General features: G+C 54.1%; 2 protein-coding genes across 2 annotated transcripts in view; both read right to left on the reverse strand.

Annotated features, from left to right (window-relative positions):
* Positions 1-22,373, reverse strand: part of TRPV6 (transient receptor potential cation channel subfamily V member 6) — a 33,789-nt gene extending 11,416 nt beyond the window's left edge. Inside the window, exons 1-3 of the mRNA XM_007956598.1 lie at positions 22,369-22,373; positions 9,564-9,622; positions 4,392-4,722 (exon numbers count right to left, since the gene is read on the reverse strand). Of these exons, the coding sequence (XP_007954789.1) occupies positions 4,392-4,722; positions 9,564-9,622; positions 22,369-22,373 (395 nt within the window). The remainder of the gene's footprint in view (positions 1-4,391; positions 4,723-9,563; positions 9,623-22,368) is intronic.
* Positions 22,374-22,641: 268 nt separating this feature from the next.
* LOC103210685 (transient receptor potential cation channel subfamily V member 5-like) overlaps positions 22,642-23,977 on the reverse strand; it is a 24,664-nt gene continuing 23,328 nt past the window's right edge. The window contains exons 12-13 of the mRNA XM_042783076.1: positions 23,686-23,792; positions 22,642-22,939 (exon numbers count right to left, since the gene is read on the reverse strand). Coding sequence (XP_042639010.1) covers positions 22,642-22,939; positions 23,686-23,792 — 405 coding nt within the window. The remainder of the gene's footprint in view (positions 22,940-23,685; positions 23,793-23,977) is intronic.

A 23,977-nucleotide genomic window follows, 5' to 3' on the forward strand; every position in this document is an offset into this window, starting at 1 on the left:
AATCCAAAATAGCACGAAAGGCATTTCCAGGCTTACTTTCCAGACAATTATAAAACCAAACAGTCTGGTTTAATATTGAAAACCCACAAGCCCACTGCTGTCAAGTCCATCCGACTCACAGCAACCCTGCCTCCAACAGAACAAACACTGCCCGGTGCTGCGTCATCCTCACAGTCCTTGCATTGCCTGAGCCCATCGGTGCAGCCACCGTGTCAGCCAGCTCACTGAGGGCCTTCCCCTTTCTTGCTGACCCTCTGCTTTACCAAGCATCATTTCCTTCTCCGGGGGCTGGTCCCTCCTGATAACACGTCCAAAGGATGTGAGACGAAGTCCTGCCGTCTGTTCTAAGGAGCACTCTAGCTGTACTTCTTCCCAGACAGGTTTGCTTGCTCTTCTGGAAGTCCATGATAGATTCAGTACTTGGTCAGTAGACGAGCACAAGCCATCCGTACCACCCAGGGACCTTGGTTCAATATTCCAAACCCTGCAACCAAACCAGTTACCACCAAGTTGTTCTGACTCATGGCGACCCCATGTGTACAGAGGAGAACCGCTCCAGAGGGTTTCCAAGTCGTGATTTCAGGAAGCAGTTCTTCCACAGTCCCTCTGGGTGGGTTCAAACCACCGACCTTTAAATTAGGAGTTGAGCGCTTATAACCATGTGTGCCTCGAAGGAACAGACCTGGTTCAACATTGCACCCACTGCCATCACGTCAATTCCAACTCACAGTGACCCTGGAGGACAGAGTAGAAATGCTCCATAGGATTTCCAAGGCTGTCAATCTTTATGGACACAGATTGCCTCATCTTTCTCCAGTGGAGTGGCTGGTGGGTTCAAACCACTGACCTTTTGGTTAGCAGCCCAATGGTTTAACTACAATGCCACCAGAGCTCTCTTCTAAAACCAAAACCAAACTCATTGCCATTGAGTCCATTCGACTCATAGTGATCCCTCCTTGGGTTTCCAAGGCGGTATCTCTACGGAAGTGGATTGCCCAATCTTCCTTCTGGTTAGCAGTCAAATGCCTTAGGCACTACACCACCAGAGCTCCCAGAACTCTCTTAGTCTGATGGAACTCCCAGTTGGGCTCCGGGCATAAACCACATGCGTGTTTTTGGGTGAATGAAGGCATCGGTGGACTCCTGGGGGTTCCCACTGGGCCACTAGGGCTGCACTTCTCCTTTGTGTCTGTGGACGTGCAGGTCTAAGCTGTCTGTCAGCGCCTGGGGAAGCCTTGTGGGGTTGCTATGGGGCAAGGCTGGAGCGAGCGTCGGGCAGTGAGATGGGAATTTTAAGGGCCGAAGTCCCTAGCAATCTAGTGCAATCTCTTCCCCTGGCAGATGGAGAAAGTGGCAGCGATGAGTTCGGCAGCAGAGGCCCAGCTGGGACTGGCCCACTTGCCACCTTTCTGTCTCCTCGCTCCCTGCTGACCGGTGTCTGAAGGGGGTTAGAGGACAGGGGCCTGTGTCGACACATGTGGACCCCTGGCCCCTCCATGAGCTTCCCTGGCTCAGCATGGAAGCTCCAAGCCCAGTTTCCTAGGGGCTGGCCTGTTAGATGGGAGACTGCAACCCGTCCAGCTCCTGCCCTCACTGTGATGTTTGTGGGTGGGCTGTGTAGTTTCGGGAGCAGCACATCACTCCCGGTCACCTGGGGCCCTCACCACCGTGTGATGGGCTGAATAATTCTCCCCATTTCGCAGAGCACAGTGAGGGTGCATGGCCCGGTCCCTGCCTGAACACATGGGGAGGTACAGGCAGACGCCAGTTCAGAGCCCGGCCTCTGGTTCTCACCATGAAGTTATGTGGTTCTTCTAGTTTACAGTTCTTCTCAACTTTTCTCCAGGTTAGGGAGGGGGTGGGGTAGAGTAGTGACCACAAATGGAGCAAAGAGCAGACAGGTGCGGGGAGAGGCCTTGCAGGGCACTCCCAGGGCCTGCTCCCTCCTGCCCCAGTCCTGGGGGTGGCATGAGGAGACCAAGGCACTGGGCAGCTTGGCATTGGTCACCAACTTACATCTGTGACTCCTGTCTGGGTGTCAGTGGAGATGTCGATATGCACGTGTGGTGTGTGTGTGAGTATGCGTGTATATGGCAGTGTGTACAGGGGTTGTTACAGGGTATTTGAGTTGTGTGTGTGTGTGTGTGTGTGTATGGGAGTATTTATGGGGTATTTGCGGTTGTATGCGTATATATGGGATTGTGTATGGGATGTGGGTTGTGTGCATATGTGGACCATGTGCATGTATGTGCAAATGTGTGTGATGTGTGTGTGATGTGCATGAAGTGTATGTGTGTGGTGTGTGTGCATGTATGTGTGGTGTGCTGTGTCTGTGTGTGGTGTGTGTGCGGTTGGGTGCCTATGCATGTGTGGGGTGTGTTTGTGGAGGGGTATCTGGTGTGTGCTGTGGCGTGTGCGTGTGTGCATGTGTGTGTCTGTGAGAGAGTGCACGCATGTCTGTGTGTGTTGACTGAGGCAGGGCAGGCAGCTACACTGAAGATCCAGAGCACTCTCTCACAGACACACAGTGACGCAGCTGCCCACCGCAGGGAAGCCCCAGGTCCCTTGCCTTCCCACTGGAGGCATGGAGCGGTGCCAGCCTGGAGGGGCATCGAGTCAGCACCCTTGGGGAGCCCCAGCCGTGCCCCCCGGAAGCTTCCTCCTCTCTGCACGGGCCCTCCGTCTGTACCTTTCTCATGTAGGCACCAGCCACCATGTTCACTTTAACCTGAGGTCTAGTGTCTTGGGAGCATGGGGATGCCCATTCATTTTCTGCAAACTCAGTGGAGACCTTGTAACCGATACGTGTCTAGTAAAGTGAACATCAGGAAATAAGAGAAATTTGTGGCTGAGGGAGAGGTGACCCAGAAGAAATGGGGCCTGAGGCGAGCTCAGCAATGCCCCTAAATGTGGAGTGGTGCAGGGGGGCTGCTGACTGGGATCCCAAGACGGAGGCAAGCAGAGGTCCCTTCGTCCCCTAGACTCCTGCCCTCTGACTAGCTCTGGGCCCACCACATGCAGATGTGGGTAGCAGGTGAGGGCCCCCAGCACACGGCCCTTTCTCCCCTGCCCCCCCCACTCCCGTCCATGCTGTCTCCACACAAGTGCTCGCCGCTCATCCATCTGCTGACCCCTCCCAGGCAGGTCCTCGGGTCCAAGGGGGAGGGAGGCCTGGCACCTGGTACCCTGGGCGGAGAGGTAGCCGGAGGAGGGGGTGTCTCTGAAAAGCCAAATGAAAGCAGCCCGACCCCCCCTCCCTGTCTCCACCTTTACACAGACTCCCAGGAAGCCTCTGCCCCCGAGACCCCTGGCTTGTCTGTACCTGGCTCCTCCAGCCCCAGGGTCCTGGAGGTGGGAGGGGTGAGTGCAATGGGGTAGCCTGCTGTCTAACAATGTTACCACTCTGTTACCCCAAGATGTCATCAGCCAAACATGTGCTCAGCCCCCACCCTCCCAGGCCTGGGGGAGAGAGGTGGGCGGCTGCTGTGCACAGGGAAGCCTGAACTCACAGGAGAACAAGGCCAGCCCGTGATCCTTCAGACAAAGGCAGGCCTGGGCTTCTGCGGTTGGAGAGAATCCCTGTGGCCACACAATAACCGAAGACCCAGGATCTGTCTGCGCTGGGCTCGGAGGGGAAGCCCCAGCGTGCAAGACTTCCTGCTGCACACTGCCCCGGGGGGAAGCCCAGGGGTACAGGGGAGAGGGCCTGCATCTGTCCTTGTTTCCCTTCGGCCAGCTCCTAAGCTGCTGTGGTGGGTGGACGGCAGTGGAGTCTGGAGAAGGCTTCGGGGGTGGAAGCTCCAGGTGCGGGTCCTTGGAGCTCAACAGCAGGCCTCCCACCTCCCCAAGCTGCTGGTGCGGAGTAGCCGGAGCCTCAGCACCTCCAGGATATGCCTGCGTTTCTCCCCCCGTCCGGAGCCGATCTGCAGGCTGGGCTCGGCTTTTGTCTCCCAGAGTCCAGGGGGAGAGGGGCCGTGGCCTAGTCTGAGGGCTTAAGGGGGCAGTCATGAGGGCCATGCATTTTGTCTTTCTCTGTAGCTACCAGCACCTCTGTTTCATCCCTGCCCACGCCCTTGCCCCAGTCCATGCACACATTCTCCCTCTGTCTGTGGAACCAACTCCAGGGCAGGCGGAGGACAACTGTGCAAGCATCTGCCAGCCGCCAGCACCTCTCCGTGGGTGCCACTACGGAGTTCCCTCACCGCCCCGTCAGAGCGGCAGGGAGAGCGCACAGGCGGCTTCCCAAGGAACCAGATCCCACCAACTGCGAGCGCCCGGGTCCTGCAGGCGCCCTCTCTTGTGCTGTGCTGACGGCGGGGAGCCCGCTCTACGCGCCCGCGAGCCTGGCCTCCTGACCGCGCAGGCGGCCGGCCTGCTCCGCGGCCCCTTACCTCTGCTGCTGTCGCAGATGCTGCTCGTCGCGGCTCTGCGCCCACGCCTCTCGGCTCTGGACCCACGCGCGGAGCTTTCCCCACAGGCGGAGCGGCAGCCCCCTGTCCTGAGTAGCCAGCCCCACGGGGCGGGGGGCCGGCTCCTGGGGAAGCTGGGGCCAGGGCCGCACCCCGCTCGCGCCCCCCAGGCCCGGCCCGCTCTCATCTTGCAGAGGCCCCGTCCCGCCGCGCGTCCCACGAGGGACAGGCTCGGGTGTCCCGGCAGGAACTGGGGCCTCTTGGAGCGCAGGAGCCGGGACACTCCCTCCTCTTCCTCCTCCTCCCAAGTTACCTGTGATTAAAGAGACAGGCGCGCACCTGGCCGCTGGCCTTGCGCAAATGCCTGCGCGGCCTTCTCCCTGCCCCCAGGCCACTCCGGGATGCAAAGCCTCCCCGGAGTTTGGGACACCCTGTGACTGTTCTTAGAAAGGCCAGGGCAGGTCAGGCTGCCCGGGAGGGACTGGAGATTGGATGGGGGGAGCCCGAGGCCCTACACTACTTTCTCTGGGGCTCTCTGTCTACCTCTCCAGCCTCCCCCATCCAGGGGCCCAGGAAAGTCTGGAAACAGGGAGCTTCTTAGTGTCCCCTGTCCCTCCTCGCAGCTCTCAGCTCGGGAGCAAGGGTCGCTGACTTGTCTCCAAAGGGCCAGGAGATAGCCAGTGTAAACATGTCAGGGCTACTGGTCACCAGCTCATTGTTCAGAACTCTTGAAACCGGTCAAAAGCACTAGCAAGCCGTGCTGTGGCGGCCTGGGATGGACTGCCCCTCCCCCTGCAGCCTGCAGATCTTGCTGGGGGTTGGGGGAAGGCCTGGCCCCAGGTCCCTGCCCCCACCCCAGGAGTTCCCCCTGGAAATCCAGGACACCCAGTTAACTGTCAGGAGAGCAAAGCCAAATGAACCATCCCAAACGCTGCATGCGTGTGTTCTTCCTGGACACTGGGTGTGTGTGTCCTCCGGTAGCACAACTCACACTGGGCCTGTGAGGGGGTCTGGGCGTCCAAAGCTCACTGTGGAAGTGAGTCCCCCGGGCTTACATGGCAATGAGTGGCAGAAACAAGATTCCAGGCCCCGCACCCCACTTCCGCCTCCAGAGTCCCCCCCTTCCTGCCATCCATTCACCCCCATGCCCCCTATTCCAGAGAGTGAAGTGGCCACATAGGGTCACCCTCTGACGTGGCTGTCTGCCTCTGGTCCTACCCACTACTGGGACTGTGACATGAGAGGGCTAGGAGTCATCGGAAAGATCCTTGGGTCCTGCTGGTCCCTTTGAAAGAGAGGAAGAGATAAGGCCTGATCTTAAAAGTCCCTGCGGGCCAGTGGCCCCAGGGGGGCCAGATTCCAGCCCCAAAGACTGTCTGGCTGTCCCATTGCTATGTTTCTCCCACCGGTCTCTGTTTCAGAGAGCTCTGGGGGCACAGTGCCTAGGGCACTGTATAAGTGTGATGTGTGTGTGGTATGCATGTTTATGTGTGTGCAGTGTGTGTTTGTACAGGTATTTGTTGTGCTTATGCATGTTTGTGTGTGTATTTGTGTGTGGTGTGGGTGTGTATTATGAGTGTATAGTGTTTGTACTATGTGGTATGAGTGTGTAGTGTATGTAGTATGAGGTCTGTGAGTGTAGTGTAGTGTTTGGGTGTGGCAGGTGAATATGTGTGGTGTGATGTATAGTGTGGTGTTTGTGGTATGTGTGGTGTGATACACATATGGTGTGTCTATGTGAGTTGCATGGTGTATCTGTGGGGTGTGTGTGTGCTATGTGTGTGATGCACATGTGTGCTTTTTATAGTGTGCGGTATGGCGTTTGTGGCGCATGTGTGTGTGGGTCTGTGGTGTAGTGTTTGTGGTGTGTATGTAGAGTGTGGGTGATGTATATATGTGGCATATATCAGTGGTATGTGTGTGGTGTATGTGTGATATGTATCTGTGGGGGGTGTGTCATGGTGCATAGTGTGTGTGATGTACATCTGTAGTGTGTGGTGTGTGGTATGTGTGAGATGTGTGTGGTGTGTATATATGGTGTGTGTGTTATGTATGATATGTGCGTGTTGTGTCTCTGTGGTATGTGTGTGGTGTGTGGTGTGTGGTATGTGTGAGGTGTGTATGTTATGTATGCGTGTGTGTGGTGTGTATCTGTGGTGTGTGTGATGTGCATTCTGTGTGTGGTGTGTGTGTGGTATATGTCGTGTGTATGGTATGTGTGTGTGGTGTGTATCTGTGGTGTGTGTGTGATGTGCAGGGTGTGTGGTATCTGTAGTGTGTATGGTATGTGTGTGTGGTGTACATCTGTGGTGTGTGTGATGTGCAGTGTGTGTGTGGTATGCATGTTCTCTGTGGAGTCTGTGGTGTGTGTGTGAGGTGTGTGTGTGATGTGCGGTGTGTGTGCGGTGTGCATGTTCTCTGTGGAGTCTGTGGTGTGTGTGTGAGGTGTGTGTGTGTGTGGTGTACATCTGTGGTGTGTGTGATGTGCAGTGTGTGTGTGGTATGCATGTTCTCTGTGGAGTATATGGCGTGTGTGTGAGGTGTGTGTGTGTGAGGTGTGTGTGTGATGTGCAGTGTGTGTACGGTGTGCATGTTCTCTGTAGAGTATGTGGTATGTGTGTGAGGTGTGTGTGTGTGTGGTGTACATCTGTGGTGTGTGTGATGTGCAGTGTGTGTGGTATGCATGTTCTCTGTGGAGTATATGGCGTGTGTGTGAGGTGTGTGTGTGTGTGAGGTGTGTGTGTGATGTGCAGTGTGTGTGCGGTGTGCATGTTCTCTGTAGAATATGTGGTATGTGTGTGAGGTGTGTGTGTATGTGGTGTACATCTGTGGTGTGTGTGATGTGCAGTGTGTGTGTGGTATGCATGTTCTCTGTGGAGTATGTGGTGTGTGTGTGAGGTGTGTGTGTGATGTGCAGTGTGTGTGCGGTGTGCATGTTCTCTGTGGAGTCTGTGGAGTCTGTGGTGTGTGTGTGGTTTCTGTGGTGGGGGGGGTGTGCGTGTGTTTCGTATCTGCGGTGTGTGTGTGGGGCAGAGGGGCACCGAGATGCCAGGTGCAGTCCCTCGTGGGTGAAGGGTCAGAGGCCAGCTCACTCTGGAGTGCCCTCTTCACCTGCCCGGGGTCAGTGGGTACACGGGGTGGAGAGGAAGGCGCCAGAACCCAAACCTTGAACCCGGGGACCTTTGTGCCCATTAGCCATGTTTGCCGGCCTGCTGAACCAGTCGGCTTCTCAGCCCCGTTCAGTCCAGGCCGAGACCCCATTTGGGCCTTGGGGGGAAGAGTTAGGTGGACGGCACCTGTGGAGGCAGGAGGACCAGTCAGTTCCCACTCTCTCCTCCTCCCCGGTGCTGCCTGTGCCCTGGTCGGCTGGGCAGACAGAAGGTTCCAGATGGGCTCAGAGTGGGGTGGGGGACGTCAGGGAGTTTACTGGACACCATCTTCTGCCAATGAGGTTGTGTCCATTGTTGAACCAACGTTGTGTATTTGGGTAAAAGGGTGGGGCAGGGCGGGGCAGACCAGGCCAGGGGGTGGCGTCCTCACCACAGGTGTCACCCCCCCGGGGCTAATGCTGCCCTTCGCCCTGGGCTGTTTCCCCCACACCTGAGGGCCAGACCCCCTGTGCCTTCCCGGTGGTCCCCAGGGCAGGGCACCGAGCACATCCCGGGAAGGAAGCCTTGCTGGGAGCAGGAGGTGGGCGGCCCTCCACACAGGGGAGGCACAGACCTGCAGCCAGGACTGACACATGTGTCCACGCACTGGAGGCTGTGGGCATCGGGTGCGGAGGTGGGGAAAGAGAGAGCCGCCTGCTCTGAGCCCCTGTCCCCATCTCCAAAATAAGTGGACTTTTGTGACTCTGGGCATGTCACTGTGCCCCTGGGAACAGTAGTGGCCACAGAGAAGCCCTGACCTCAGGAAGGCTTCCCATCCAGCCCTAGAGTGGAGGGACCCAAGGGTCAGCAGGGACAGTGCCCGGAGCAGGCTGGATGGGCTCAGGGCTGATGAGAGCAGTTCTTCCTGCCTCCGAGGGAGCTTGGAGGGAAGTCAGGCCTTCAGGATCCACCGAGGGGCCTGGACGCGGGTCAGCCTGCGTGCTCCTGGTGGCCACGCCACAGGCATGAGAAAAGTTCCCAGGGTGTGCAGGCGTCAGGCATGTGGGATCCACGTGGGCTTGGCCAGGAGCATGGATGCTGGTCTGCATGTTAAGGGGTTCTCCACCAGGCATCATCAGTATATGGACCAGATGGTTCTCTGGGGCCGTCCCTGGTGGCAGGAGGCTCAGAAGCAGCCTGGCTTCACTCGCTCCATGATGGACAGAAGTACCTGCCACAGGTATGAGAACAAAATGTCCCCACACATTGCCCAGCTGACGACGGATTCAGGACAAACATTTTCTAGACATAGATTCATTCATTCAGACATTCTGGCTTTGTCCCTCTTTCTTTCTAGCTTGTGCTGGATCAGTCTGTTTTCCCATCTTCCTGTCCTGCTGTTGTATCTCTGGGCTAGAGTGTATGTGTGTGTGAGTGTATGAGCTTGTGTGGGATGTGTGAGTGTATCTATGTAGTGTGCATGATGTGTGTGGGGTATATGATTGTGTGTCCATGGGGTGTATGTGTGTGGTGTGTAGTTTTTTTTTTGTGTGTGGTGTGTGCTTGTATGTATCTGTGATGCACTTATGTGTGGTTGCATGTATGATATGTGATTGTGTGTATGTGCTATGTATGTGTGTGTGTTGTGTGTGTGGTGTGTATGTGTGGTATGATTGTGTGTATGTGTGGTGTGGTGGGTGATTGTGTATGTTGTGGTGTGTGGTGTGTGATTGTGTGTATGTGTGGAGTGCATAGGTATGTTGTACACTCGAGGTGTGGTGTGGTGTGTGAGTGTATGTGTGTGTTTGTGGTGTGTGATGTGTGTATGTGTGTGCTCTGGGAGCCTGGGCGTTGAGACCACAGAGTACATGAGATGGCCGAGTCTCCGTTTCTCTTTTATCTCCCTTTGTACCCAGTCCTCGTCTTCCATCCCCCTGCCCCCAACCTTCTGGGAGTGTTCTCCTTGGAGCTCTTGTTTGGGATCAGGGCTGGTCTAGGGCTGAAGGACTGGGCGAGGATGGAGCTACAGAGCAGGGAGGTCAGGGAGGTCAAATCCACTGCTCACGCAGCTTGGAGTTTGTTCCGGTCACTGGGTTCATAGGCCCGTGAGCCAGCTCGTAAAGCCTGCAGACGAGAGAGCAAGGTCAGCCCATGAGAGTGTGCACACAGACATACACACACACGGCATGCATGAAGATGCACATGCCTGCTACATGCACTCACATGCCTCACCCTACACACACCATGGTACACAGACATACTTCACATGACATGCGCAGACGTGCACATACCACAATAACACACATACATACCTCACACAATATGCACAAACATGCAGATACATGCAACACAAGCATATACCACAATATGTCATGTATATCTCACATGACATGCACATACATGCACATGCATCCTAAACATGCACACGCCTCACAGAATACACATATCACATTATACACACATGTGTCCATACGCTGGAGGCTGTGGACATTGGGTGCATAGGTGGGGAGAGGAGGGACGCACAGTGGCTGGCCCTCATCAAGAGAGCCACTTGCTCTGAGCCCCTGGCCCCATCTCCAAAATAAGTGGACTGTTGTGACTCTGGGCAGGTCACTGTGCCCCTGGGGACAATGGTGTATGTATATGTACACACCATAGTACACATACACACAGCTCATGTGACATGTACAAACATACACTTGTGTACTACACACATGCACACACTATGCACACCCCATAACCATTTATATGCAAATATACACTATACATGCACACACCACACATAATATACACACACATTACATGCACACAGCATGCACACACACAAACATGCACATACACTCTAAACACACACATCACACATATTACACACTACACACACCACACTATATACACACACCTCACATGACATGCATAGACATCCACATGGATACTACACATGTGCACACCACACACTACACATGCCACACTACACACACACCACACACCAATATATATGCACTGGTAGCATAGTGGCTAAGGCACTTGACTGCTAACCAGAAGGCTGGCGGTTCAAACCTACCAGCCACTCCTCGGAAGGAAGGTTGGGCATTCCTACTTCCGTAGTGATACTGCCTCGGAAACCCAAGTAGGGGTCGCTATGAGTCGGGGCCGACTCGATGGCAAACAACAACAACAACAATATACTACACATGCATGCATCTCGCATATTACACACATGTCACATGACATGCACAAACATGCACATAAATAATACACATGCACACACTACACAGACCATTCTACACACACCCCACGTGACATACATGAACATGCATGTACACCCTAAACATGCACACTACACACACAAACATGTACACATGCACCACACACCGCTCACCACACACACCATGCACACACAGATACACACACCACATGCATAGGCATGCATGCACACAATCATGAAAACACACACCATCACACATGTGTATACACACAGAGAAACACCCACCCACACATGTACAGCCATGGATTCCACCCAGGCCCCAGGCACATGTGCGCCTCCCACACACATGTGCATGCACACACATAGAGCCATGACGCCCAGGGTCTGAGGCAGGATGGCGCAACTGAGGTGTGGGGCTGGTTGTTGGGCCTGGAACCCATTGTGGACTGTGGCTACGTGCACGGGCTTCTGTGCTGCAGGCCCTCTGAACACCCTGCCCGTCCCAGCCCTGCTGTTCTGAGATGAGTCACGTGTGGTGCCGTGTGGACACAGAGACACTTCACCTTTCACAGTTGAGGGTCTGAGCTCCGCAGGCTGGCAGTGCTCCCCTAAAACCAGGACACTCTCGTCCCCCATGCTACTGTGGCCCAGCCCAGACCCCAGCCCTCGTTTCCCACCACCTTTCAACTCTGCCCCTTCAGCTCCCACCACCGGGACCTTGTGCACCGGACCTCAGGCTGTGGTGCTTCCTTGAAAGTGGGGAGAAGGCCAAGGTGGAGTGGAGACGGCAGGGGGTCAGCACTCACTCCCTGCCTCAGGCCACCGCCCGGTATTTGACACATGTTGACACACAAGGTGCTTAATGTGGGAATAGAGGGGTTGTTGTAACAGTGTTCTGGGGTGCTGTGTGCATGTGTGTGTCTCTGCATGTGCATGTCTGTCCTGCGTGTCTGTGTGTATCTGAGTGTGTGTGTGTGTGTGACTGTGTCTGTGTGTTTTAGTGTTGTGTGTCTCTTCATCTGTGTGTCTCCTGTGGGTCTATTTGTTTTTTCTGTGTGTGTCTGCATGTTGTGTGTCTTTCTGTGTGTGTCTCTCTGTGTGTGTGTCGTATGCCTGTGTGGGTGCTTCTGGGTTTTTTTGTGTGTGGCTTTGAGTGTTTTGTGTCTGCTTCTGTGTCTCTGGGTATGTCTGGGTGTTGTGTCTGTGTGTGTCTCTGTGTCTGTGTGTCTCTGTCTCTATATCTGGGTGTGTCTTTGTGTCTGTGTGAGTCCCTGTGTCTGTGTGTCTCTGAGTGTAGTGTCTGTGTGTGTCTCTGTGTTTGCGTGTGTCCCTTTGCCTGTGTGTCTGAGTATTGTGTCTGTGTGTCTCTCTGTCTATTTTCTGACATCCCTAGGGTTGTCTGGATTTCTCACAGCCATTTTCGTCCTTCTGAGACCTTCCCCCTTTGCAGAAAGTGCCTTGAGGGCAGATGGGGAGATGGGACACATCACCTGGGGTCCACAGTGTTCCCATCACGGTGACTTCATATCTTTGCTAAGCCACAGACCTAGACAGATGGGACGAAGTGTGTGAGCCATGCCCACTCTGGATGGGTGGGACAAGGTGTGTGGGCCATGTCCACTGTGTACAGATGGGCAGATGGGACAAGGTGAGTGAGTGGCCATGTCCACGCTGGACCTGCCCGGGCTAAGTAGGGAGTGAGCATGGGGGTCTTACAGAGCAGGACCAAACAGTGGGCCGACTCAGAGCCAAGCTAGGGGTCAGAGCAGGCGCAGGAGTGAGGGCCAGGGCCTGAGAGCTGGGCCTCCTCTCTCCCTGGGGCAGCAGCAGGAGGGGGCAGGCCTCCTGGACTGGGGCTGGGGTAGATACCTGAGTGGGGTGCGGTGGGGGCCGGGCGGAGGGGCAGGGGCTGAGGGGCCGGGTAGTGTCCCAGCTGGCATGCAGAGAGGGATGGCTGTTGGGCAATTCCGGATGCAGCCACATGTGTGGCACCAGCAGCCACTCCAGTAACAGGAACCAGGAAAGAAATGAAAAGGCCTGCATGGCTTGGAAACTCCCTACCTCCCCAGCTGGCAGGCACATGCCAGGGACCCTATGTTGGGACAGGCCATGGGGCATGGATGTGGCAGGTGGTCTCTTGCCTGTCGGGGATGCATGTGTGCACTGCTAGAGGAACACTATCCGCCCTCCCAGTCCAGGAAGTCCCCATTGCAGGCCCCATACCACACCTGAACTGTCCTCCCTCCTGGCTCAGTTTCCATCCCCCCTCCGGTCTCCTGGCTTCCCGGAAGTCGCCACTCCACCAGCTGACGTAGGAATGTCAGGGGAGGACTTCGAGTGAGGACCGGGCCTAATGTCTTCCCACAGGCCCGTGCAGGGGGTGCCAAGGAGCACAGACATCCGTGTGGGGGCCCTGGGTGGTCCGCTGGTGGAGGTTGGGGACCACCTTGGGAGGCGGATGGGATTTGTGACCACACGATAGCCTCCCAGGATGACAAGTGCCCACAAGCACAGCATCACTGCCCACTGAGCTCTACTCTGGGTGTGTCCTTGTCACAGCCTTGGTGGGCAGCGGGTGCCCCAGATGTGTCTGTTGGTCCCCAGGGGCTGCGGGGAGACAGTCAGACCTGCATACTGGGCCTGTCGACTCTACAGGGTGGATGCAAGGACTGGAGGTCTACAAGACCTCCTGCGTCTGTGTGGTTCTCTCTGTGCCTGTGTAGGGAGGGACTTCCCTGTGGAGAGGTGGGGCCACCAAGGGCTGCGGGGGAGGAGCTTGGCCAAGGGGCCAGGTGTTTGGACGCAAACTCAGACTTCGCTCATTGCTGGCGGGTGACCCCTGGGAATCCTCCCACCGGCTGAGCCTCAGTTTCCTTGTCTACAACATGAACATGAGCAGAGTCACCTGACCCCAGGCCAGGAGCCAGTCCCCCTGGACCTGGTGGCCTCTCATAAAGTGGAGCTGATGATGGCCAGCGTGTCTATTAGATGAGCCAGTGGGCGAGGCCACCAGCAAACACTGTGACGGTCCAGTTCCCCCCCTCCTGACCTCTGCTGCTGCCTTTGTGTCTCGGAGTCCGTGGATGACACTTACCCTCCCCTCAACCACGGCAGCTTGCACCCCAGACAGCACTCTGCACAGGTTACATCCTGTCCCATCCCGAGGGCTACTTCCAAACCAGCTGCCAGCTTCCTGTCGAGGAGACTAGACAGGGAGCAGCCCCACGGCCTGTCCCACACAGCAGGCAGCAGAAAGATGTCCCTGCTGTCAGCTTCCTGACCTGCAGCCCAACCCAAAGGCCATGTCCACCTGCCTCCCTGCTGCACCCTGTGAGTTCTCTGGACACATGGTGGGCAGGAGGGTGCCACTCAGACCCTTCCCCTCACCTATGTCACCACATGGAGGGCTTCAAGGCTCAGGAGAGCCCTTGGCTAGTCTTCTCTACCCCTGACATGCAGCCCCTGATGTGGAGTCATGTTGAATAACATTTTGTAGAGGATCATCTGTGCTGAGGAAACTCCCAGCTCTTCAGGGGTGAGTTCTTTCCTGGGCCCCAGGGCAAAGGCGGAACAGTGAGCAAGAGACCGCCGGGGAGCAGAGGGAAGATGGCAGGGAATGGTATGTGTGTGCATGCAATGTGTGTGGGTTGTGAGTGTGTGGTGTGCATGGTGTGTGTGTGCATGTGTGGTGCATGTGTGTAGTGTGTGAGTGAGAATTAGAGAGTGTGTGTATGGTACATGTATGTGTGAGTGTGTGGTGTGTGTGTGTGTGGTGCGTAAGTGTGTGTATGTAGTGTGTATATCTGTGTGTAGTATGTGTGAGTGTACGGTGTGTGTATATGTGGTGTGTATGTGTGTGTATGTATAGTGTGTGAGTATGTGCTGTGTGTGATATGTGTGTGTATGTCTGTGTGTGGTGCGTGAGTGAGTGTATGGTGTGTGTGTCATGCATGTAGTGTATGTGTATGTGTGGAGTTTGGAGTGAGCATGTGGTATATGTATGTAGTGTATGTATGTCTCTGTGTGTGATGTGTGACTGTGTGCATGGTGTGTTATGTAGTGTGTACGTCTGTGTATGGTATGTGAGTGAGTGTGTAGTGTGTGTGTAGCGTATGTAGTGTATGTGTGGGCATGTCTGTGTGTGATGCGTGAGTGTGTGTGAGTGTGTGGTGTGAGCGTGTGTATGTAGTGTGTACATCTGTGTGTATAATGTGTATGAGTGTGTGGTGTGTGCATATGTAGCATATATGTGTGTGTATGTGTGGTGTGTGAGTGAGAGTATGTGGTGTGTGAATGTGTGTATGGTGGGTATATGTGTGTAGTATGCGTGAATATGTGGTGTGTGCATATGTAGCGTATGTGTGTGAGTGAGTGTGTGTGTGTGGTGTGCGTCTCTCTGTGTAGTGTGTGTGAGTGTGAGCAGGAGCGGATGAACTGGGCAGCAGAGATGCTGTGAGGAAAACCCGCCCATCAGTAAGCTGTAGTGACCAGGAGCTTGCACGCGTGCGGTGTGGTTTACTGTCACAACTTTGCTGATGTCCACGTCCACGTGTGTGGTGTGTACATATGTAGTGCATATGTGTGCTTCTGTGTGGTGTGTGAGTGAGACTGTGGTGTGCAAGTGAGTGTGAGGTGTGTGTATGTAGTGTATATGTGTGTGTGTGTGTGTGATGTGAGAGTGTGGCCTGTGTGTATGTGTGTGTCTGTGTCTGGGTATGTGTGAGTATGTGGTGGTGTGTTCTGTGTAGTGTCTGTGTGTGTCATGAGGGAGGGGTCAGTGGACCCCCAACCCACACACAGAGAACTACCTTCTGCCTTTGACAGGCTAACTGGCCTGAGAAGTGGGAGGTGGGACGTGGGGGTGGCCAGCAGCTGGACGCCAGTAGGGCGGTGCAGCAAAGACACCTGTGTCTGCGGCCTGTCCTCCCTCCACCCCCAGCCAGGGCCTGAGCTGCCCATCCGGCTGGCCAGGTGCCAGGACAGAGGCCTGGGCCCTGGGTCTCCTCCTGCTGGAGATGGTTGTGGCCCAATCTAGAAGCATGCCAGGAGGGTTGGGAGCGGCAGGGACAGATCAAGGGTTGTCTGCCGTCACCGCAGAGGAGAGCAGCTGAAGGCTGCCTGCAGGCAGGAAGGACAACCTGTGCCGCCCTTGTCTGCGCACAACTGACGCGGGCGGAGGGAAAGAGACGGCTGGGGCCTGAGAGTCCCTGGGCACCGGGATTAGCCGTCCCCCTGGGGTCTTTGGATGCCAGGGTATGAGAGGCCCAGACGGGTGGGCCAGAGGTCATCTTCAAGGACTCTTTCCTTCCTGGCCCTGAGGTGGGAGGCAGAACCCGGATGGGCCAAGGCAGAATGGGGAGGGGGGAGCAGGAGCGGAAGAACTGGGCAGCAGAGATGCTGCGAGGAAAACCCGCCCATCAGTGAGCTGCAGTGACCAGGAGCTTGCTCGTGTGCGGTGCTGTTTACTGTCACAGCTCTGCTGATGTCCACGTCCACACAGCAAACACCTTGGCAGACTTTAACTGACAGCAGGGCCCCAGCTCCATCGTGTCTTGGGGCTTTTGCTCTGTGGTGGACCCAATCATGAGCACAGAGAAGGCCTAACGATCCATTTGTTATGGGAGCTAAGGTTAATATATGTCACATGCACGCACAGAGCCCTCGCACAGGTACAGGATGCTGTACGGTTCAGGGTGCACACATGCACACACATGTACACAAATGTATGCACACAGAGCCCTCACACAAGTACGAGGTGCTGCATGGGTCAAGGGACACACACATGAACTCATGTGCACACAGAGCCCTCGTACAGGTATGGAGAGCTGCATGGGCCAGGTGTACACACACAGAGAGAGAAAGAGCCCTCACACAGCTACTGGGCACTGGATGGATCAGGATGCACACACATGCACGCATGTGTACTCACAGACACACACAGGTACTGGGCACTGGATACACACACAGTCCCTTTAGCTGCATGCCAGTCTTGCATAAGTCTACCCCTTCAGGCCCAATTGGCCATAATTGCACCGCCTCCACTCCAGAGTGAACAAAGAAGAGGTACAAAAAAAGGCGGAGGTGAGTCCAGGCCTGGCCAGGTGGCTCCTGCCCACTGCCCTCCAGGTCACCATGACCTCACACCACGCTCTCTCCAAAAGATGGCTTCCTACACCTTTTGTTTCCTCACTGGGACAGGGTCTGAATGTTTTTCCCACTTTACTTGGACTCCTGGGGGCAGATGTGGAACTTTTGTAGACTGCCTGAGTTGACAACTAACAGAGGACACCACACATCAGAGGGTCGGTGGGCGCTGGCCCCAGCTCAGCTACTGGGGTCCTCTCTCCTCCTCTTCCCTCGCCTGTCCTCTCTCTCTCCTTCCCACCTCCTTCTCTTACTCTCTCTCTCTCTCTCTCTCTCTCACACACACACACACACACACACAGAAGTATATTTCGGCTGGGAAATTTTCCCAACAATTGCTACATCTGCATTGGGTTTTACCTCCTTCACCCACATCATGAGCTCATTTCTAATCAATCCTGCTTGAAGGCAGGTATTTTTACCACCTTTGGTAGGTACAGAAATCTGAGGCATGGCCAGTGGGAGAATGGCATGAAAACCAAGTCAGCCAGACACAGATTCAGTTAATAAATATTTATTACACATTACATGGGCCAGGACTCCTACCGAGCACTGGAAATACAGTGATGAACATGACAGACACCATCTTTGCCTTCACAGAGCTTACAGTCTACTGGAGAAGATAAACATTTCAACAGGTTATTGCAACAACATGTGGGAACTGTAATAAAAGAGAAAATACAGAGTGACTGGTAACACAGAGCAGGAGGACCCTAACTGAGCTTAAGGTCATGGGAACCTCACCCCTGCTAACGTCCTCATCACTAATGCAAGATCTTTAAACTGAGACCAATCAAATGAATACAAGTTACTAAAATGGAAGGGGAGACGGTGGGTGCAGAGGTAGAGAGAACATAGTCTGATCCAGACACCAAAAACAGTTCAGCTTGCAGGATGAGAAAGAGAAGAGATGGATGAGGGGAGACGGGCAGGGCAGCCAGGAGGTGGCCGACAGGAGGTCATCCAGCACCCCACAGCTTGAGCCTGGAGCTACAATTGTCAAAGGTCATCTTGGCTGCAGTGTAAACTATGGCTTGAGAAGAGCAAGACTGAACGCCAAGAGGGCAGTTAGGGACTATCGCTGTAGTGCAGGGCGGAGATGGTTGTGGCCTGATCTAGAAGCACGCCAGGAGGGTTTGGAGAGGCAGGGACAGATCAAGGATTATTTTTTATGTGATGTTGATATGGGACAGCCCTCAACATTTGTTGCTTAGTGGGAAAAAGAACCTTCTGCTCAGATGTTGTTGGTTGCCGTCTGGTTGGCTGCAACCCATGGTGACCTTATTGTGTAACAGAAGGAAACACGGCCTGGTCCTGCATCACCTTCTTGATTGTGGGTGTGCAGTGTAGTAAATGACTTAGTATGGCTTTTCTACCCACAAGTCATTGTAAACTCAACGGTGGAATGAGCAACTGAGGAGCTCCTGATTGTAAATGCTATCCACCTGGGTTATTTCTGTTGGGCGTGGCACACGTAATGTTATGGGAGGCTCTCTCTCAGGTGCTTAGAGTTCTGATGTTGTGATTGGCTAGTTTGGCCACTCTGCCAAGCTCAAAAGGAGGCCTTCTAGAGACAGAACTCTCTCTCTCTCTCTCTCTCTCTCTGACTGCTGGTTGAGGAAGACCTGCTGCTGAAAGAGACACGGGCTTCTGAGACACGTGTTGCTGGAAAAGAGATGCAAGAGACACGTGTTGCTGTGTAAGACATGGAGGGACATGCACTGCTGGGGGAGAGACTGTGAGAGACTTGGCTGAGAGACGGTGGGCTGGGAGAGAGACTGAGTGTTTTTTCCTGAACTTGAATTGTAGCCTGTTGCTTCCCTAATAAACCCCATAATCTGTGAGTTCTGTGTGGTCACTGCAGTGAATTATCAAACCCAGGAGAGAGATGGTGGGTGCTTTGGGAGGAACAGTTGGAGAAAGGGCTGGAGGAAGGCAGCATGTCTGGCCTTGTAGGAATAGGCCTTGGGTTACTGCTGGTAATCCTGTCTTCCTCTTGTAGGGTTAGAGGAGTCAGAACATGTGGCCTCCTTGCCGTTTTTGCAGGGTGGCCATTGTGTCAGCCCATCTCCTTGAGGGTTTCCCTGACCATTGACTTCACCAAACATGATGTCCCTTTCTAGGTATTGATCTTTCTTAATGATGTGTCCAAAGTCAGCAAGAGCAAGTCTCACCACCCTCTCTTGTAGGAGCGTTATGGCTGTACTTCCTCTAGGACAGATCCGTTTGTTCTTCTGGTGGTCTGTGGCACATTCAGCATTCTTCAACACCACAATGTGCATAATCCATTCTTCTGTCTTCTTTTTATTATTATTGTCCAGCCTTCACATGCATATGGTGTGATTGCAAAGACCATGGCTTGGATCAGGTATGCCTTAGTCATTATATGTGTTTTTAAGGCAAATATATACAGGCATACCTTGGAGCTACTGTGGGTTCAGGTTCAGACCACCGCAATAAAGCAAATATTGTAGTAAAGCAAGTCACAAGAATTTTTTGGCTTCCCAGGCATATAAAAGTTATGCTTACCCTATATTGTAGTCTATTGAGTGTGCAACAGCATTGTGAAAAGTTTGAAATATTGTGAGAATGACCAAAATGTGACACAAAGACACAGACAGCACATGCCATAGGGAAAAATGGCACCAGGAGACAGGCCTGATGCAGGGTTGCCACAAACCTTCAGTCTGTAAAAAACACACCACCCGTGAAGCACAATAAAGTGGGCACAGTAAAACGAGGTCTCTCAGACATTTGTGAGCTTTCATGAGTGGCTGTCTCTCGGCGTAACACTGGGGCAGCAGGGGCAAGGTAGAAGAGCTTCCTTTCCCTGGACAGCTGGATGCTTTTTCAACTGTGAACTGTGTGATGCGTTACCTAATCAAGACTCATTGTTTTTCTCAGGATGTATTTAGGGAATGGAATCCCTAAGGCTTATGCTTTGCCGGCAAATGCTGAGGTGGATGCCAGGGCTCAGGCAGCTTTGCCTGTCATGCTTCCACAGGCTTCCGCAGGTTGGGGACATGGTGGAGGTGCAGGTTTGCTGAGGATGGAGAGCTGCTCCACTGGAAAATGTTGAATTTCCAAACCCAACCTAACCCAACCCAACCCAACCCAACCCAACCAAGCCCACTGCTGTTACATCAAGTTTAAGTATTGTGAAATGCCAGGTAGCATGGATTACACTTCAACAAAAAGAAACTGAAAATCCTCACAACTGGACCAATAAGAAACATCATGATAAATGGAGAAAAGATTGAAGTTGTCAGGGATTTCATTTTACTTGGATCCACAATCAACAACCATAGGAGCAGCAGTCAAGAAATCAGACGTTGTATTGCACTGGGCAAATCTGCTGGAAAAAAGAAAAAAAACAAACAAACAAACAGAAAACCTCTCTAAAGTGTTGAAAAGCAAAGATGCCACTCTGAAGACTCAGAGGCACCTAACCCAAACCACAGTATCTTCAATTTCCTCATGGGCATGTGAAAGCTAGACGATGAGTAAGGAAGACTGAAGAAGAGTCAATGCCTTTGAATCGTGGTGTTGGCAAAGAATACCATGGACTGCAGGAAGGATGAACAGATCTGTCTTGGAAGAAGAGCAGCTGGTATGTTTGTTGGAGGGGAGAATGGCCAGACTTCCTGTCATCTCCTTTGGTCATGTTGTCAGAAAGGATCATTCCCTGGAGATGGATATCTTGCTTGCTAAAGTAGAGGGTCAGAAAAAGAGGGGAAGACCCTCAGCAAGATGGATTGACATAGTAGCTGCAATGATGGGCTCGTGTACAGCGAGGATTATGAGGATGATGCAGGACTGGGCAGTCTGGGCAGCATTTTGTCCTGTTGTACGTGGCATTGCCAAGAGTCGGAGCCGACTTGACAGCACCTAACAACAGCAACAAAATGCCAGGTAGAGCTGTCCAGTAGACAGGTGGCCAGGCCTCTCCAGCCTGGAGGTCAAGAGACAGAGGGGAGCTGGAGACAGGGTGTGGGAGTCCTCAGCATGGGCAAGTCACAGGGCCGTGAAAGGAGCTGGGGCTCCCCAGATGGGGAGGAGAGCAGAGAGCCCGGGTCAGGGCCTCATGGGCCAGAATGTTGAAGGGATTGATATTGATGGAGAACAGTGAGGGTGGTCAGAAACTAGGAACACGTGGTGAGGGGTCGACTACTGTCAGATGCTACGGAGAGGTCAGGCAGGACCAATACTGCCCTGTGACTTGGCTGCAGGGAGATTACTTTGGCAAGGGTGGTATCAGCAACATGGAGAAGGCAAGGGCAACTCACAATGGGTGACGACTCAGCATGAGCCTAGCAGGCAAGGAGGTGACTGCTGAGAAGCCTGGCTCCCAATGGGGAGCAAAATAGCGAGGGCTGACAGGAGTGGTGGGTGCGAGGGAGAAGGTCAACGGCTTCTTCAGAGATGGCAAAGAACCCAGCATCTTTATTTGCTGCCAGGTACAGCTGTGGACAGGGAGAGGCTGAGGACACAGTCATGAGGAATTAAAGGTCCCATGTCAGAGACAGGCAGACAGACACAGACACAGAAAATGGGATCTGGATACAGAGGGGAGTTCAGCTCACACAGGAGTGAAAGTGTTTCCATCATGAAAGGAGGTAAAGAGGGATCCTGGTGACGAACACATGAAACCCCACACCACCTCTGTGTGCTAGTGTGTGTGCATGTAAATGAATCTGTGCACAAGTGTGTGCAAATGTTTGTGCATGTGCATGTGCACACACGTGTGTGCACTAGTGTTTCAGGCGAGTGTGTGCATGAGTGTGCATATATGCACTCATAAGGATTGTGTAGCATATGCATGTGTGTGTGTGTGTGTGTGACTGACTCCCCACACGGCTGTACATTTGTGTGTCCCCAACCCACTCCCCTTTTTGCTAGTCCAGACCACAGGCTTCTTAGAAGCTCTCATGGCCTTGTGGGGAGGGCGATGATAGGGCAGAAAGAAGCAGGAAAGGCTAGGGACCAATAGGGAGGCTGCCCAGGAGCCATTGCAGTGGATGTGCCCTGGACACTGGTTCCCAAGCTCCCTCCCAGAAAGGTGCCCTGCCCTCTGTCATGCTTCCTCCCCACACCTCCTCACAGGGCACAGGGAAGTGAGGAGGAGAGGTAGCTGTGGCAGGAGACACAGGGGCGGCAGGTGGCTGAGGAGCCTCTGGTGATGAAACAGGAGGGTCCCATGGAAGAAACAACAGGACCACTCAAGGCACAAACCAGCACATACTTAAAACCGTACCAGGACGCAAGTGGGATGCTAACACCTCCAGACACTGAGCCTCAGGGAGCACAGAGAAGGAGCTGCCTCCAGGTAGAGGGCTGGGTCTCTGGGTGGAGAGAGTCCTCCAGGGGAGAGGGGACAAAGGAAGAGTCAGCAGCTCCCAGCCACAGCCGGCTCTTCCACACTCTGCCCTATGGAACCAGGCAGGCTTTCAGGCATACCACTCTCTGGTACCCACACGAGGCAGAAAGAGACAAGGCCCAGGAAGTAGTCCACCATCCCTACCGCATGACTGTAGTTGCCTGGCCCAATTGCTCCAAAAGGCACGTCCTCCTCTCAGGTTGTGGGGAATGCAAGAACCCAGAAGCTGGTGGGACCACACTCTGCATTGTTCATCCCCAGAAATGCTGATGGACAGGGGAGGTATGACCTCCAGCAACACACTGTTTACACCATCCATGGCCAACAGTCATGGAAGGTACTCAGTTAAGTAGGTGTCCCCTCTCTGCTCACACCCCAGGCCCACCTGGTCTTAGATAAAGAGTAACAGAGTCCTTGTCATATATGGTAGACTTTATCCTCTCCGACCCTCTCACCAAGTTCTAGCCCCAGGTTCACGTGTCCCAGGGTGTTGCGACGAAGGATCTCCCAGCCACGGTGACTGCTGCTGTGGGAGGTGGTCCGGGACAGGGAAGGCGTGGGCAGGGCCAGTGAGCCTCTGGCCAGAGTCCCATTCTCAGTCACAGAGGGCGATTCCTCTGAAAGCCGCTCTTGTCCATCCTCTTTGTCGGGGCACTTGAAGGCTTCCACGTAGCGAAGCACTCGAAGAGGCTTCTGATCATGGTGGGTCTCCACCCTAGTGGTGAGAGGAAGAGGCAGAAGTGAGTGATTCACAAGGGAGACAGGACACCAAAGCAGTGAGGCAGAGCAGAGTGCGAGCAGGGACAGCATCCAGGGAAGGCAATGGGGTGGTGGGGCAGGCAGCTGGGGAACACGGGAAGGAGATGAGCAACCAGCATCTGGACCAAGGGGTCTCTGTGTAAATGTGAAAGAAAATGGAGCCAGTGAGGAGATACGTGTGTCATGAGGTTGAGGAGAATATGGTTCCAGAAACCCATGTGGAGAGAGAGAAGACAGATGAGGAGCTGAGCATCAGAGTAAAGGAGGAAGCTGGATTCAAGAGGGACTGGAGATGGGGAGGGGAGAAGAAGACTAATGTAGGTTGGGTCACCCATGCACATACCCACAAGGCATGCACATGCTTAAAACACACAGGGCGTGAGGGACACCCATGAGGGACATGTACCCATAAGCCCATCCATGAGGGATACATGTGCACGAGCCCACACATATTACCATGTGACACACACACACAGTCTGGCATTCGCTGCCAGCTTTTCTGTTCCTGTACATCAGCTCCATGGCCCCCCACAATAGGCCATCACAGTGTCACTTCCTAAGGTGATGACCTGGTCTCTACAAGGTCCAGTTTGGAATCTCAAGAAGGGAGAGGAAGGTGAGTCTGTGGACCTGGTGAGGAAGCTGTACCCATGGCCTCAACTCACATACCCATTCCCATGTGCCCTCCCACATGTCACTCACCGCAGGTACCAGCGGTCCCCCAGCCCGTACTCGCGGCCACAGATGCCAGAGCGAGGCCACAGGCAGGGCGGCAGCTTCCGCTCCAGCATCACCGTGGTGGCCACGACCTAAGAAGGAGCCAGAGGCAGAGAGAAAACTCAGAGAAGTGGGCTCCAGAGACCAGAGGCCACTGACAGAGGGAACCAGAGAGCACTTGAGGGTTAGGATGCCAATGGTGAGGATGGTCATCTATCCCACCCCACAGTCTGTCCCTCACCCCATAGTCTATCCCTACCCCACAGTCTGTCTCTCA

This window comes from Orycteropus afer, unplaced genomic scaffold (assembly GCF_000298275.1).
Source record: "Orycteropus afer afer isolate SDZICR_OR568_19922 unplaced genomic scaffold, OryAfe1.0 scaffold00638, whole genome shotgun sequence".
In the NCBI taxonomy this organism is placed as follows: domain Eukaryota; kingdom Metazoa; phylum Chordata; class Mammalia; order Tubulidentata; family Orycteropodidae; genus Orycteropus; species Orycteropus afer.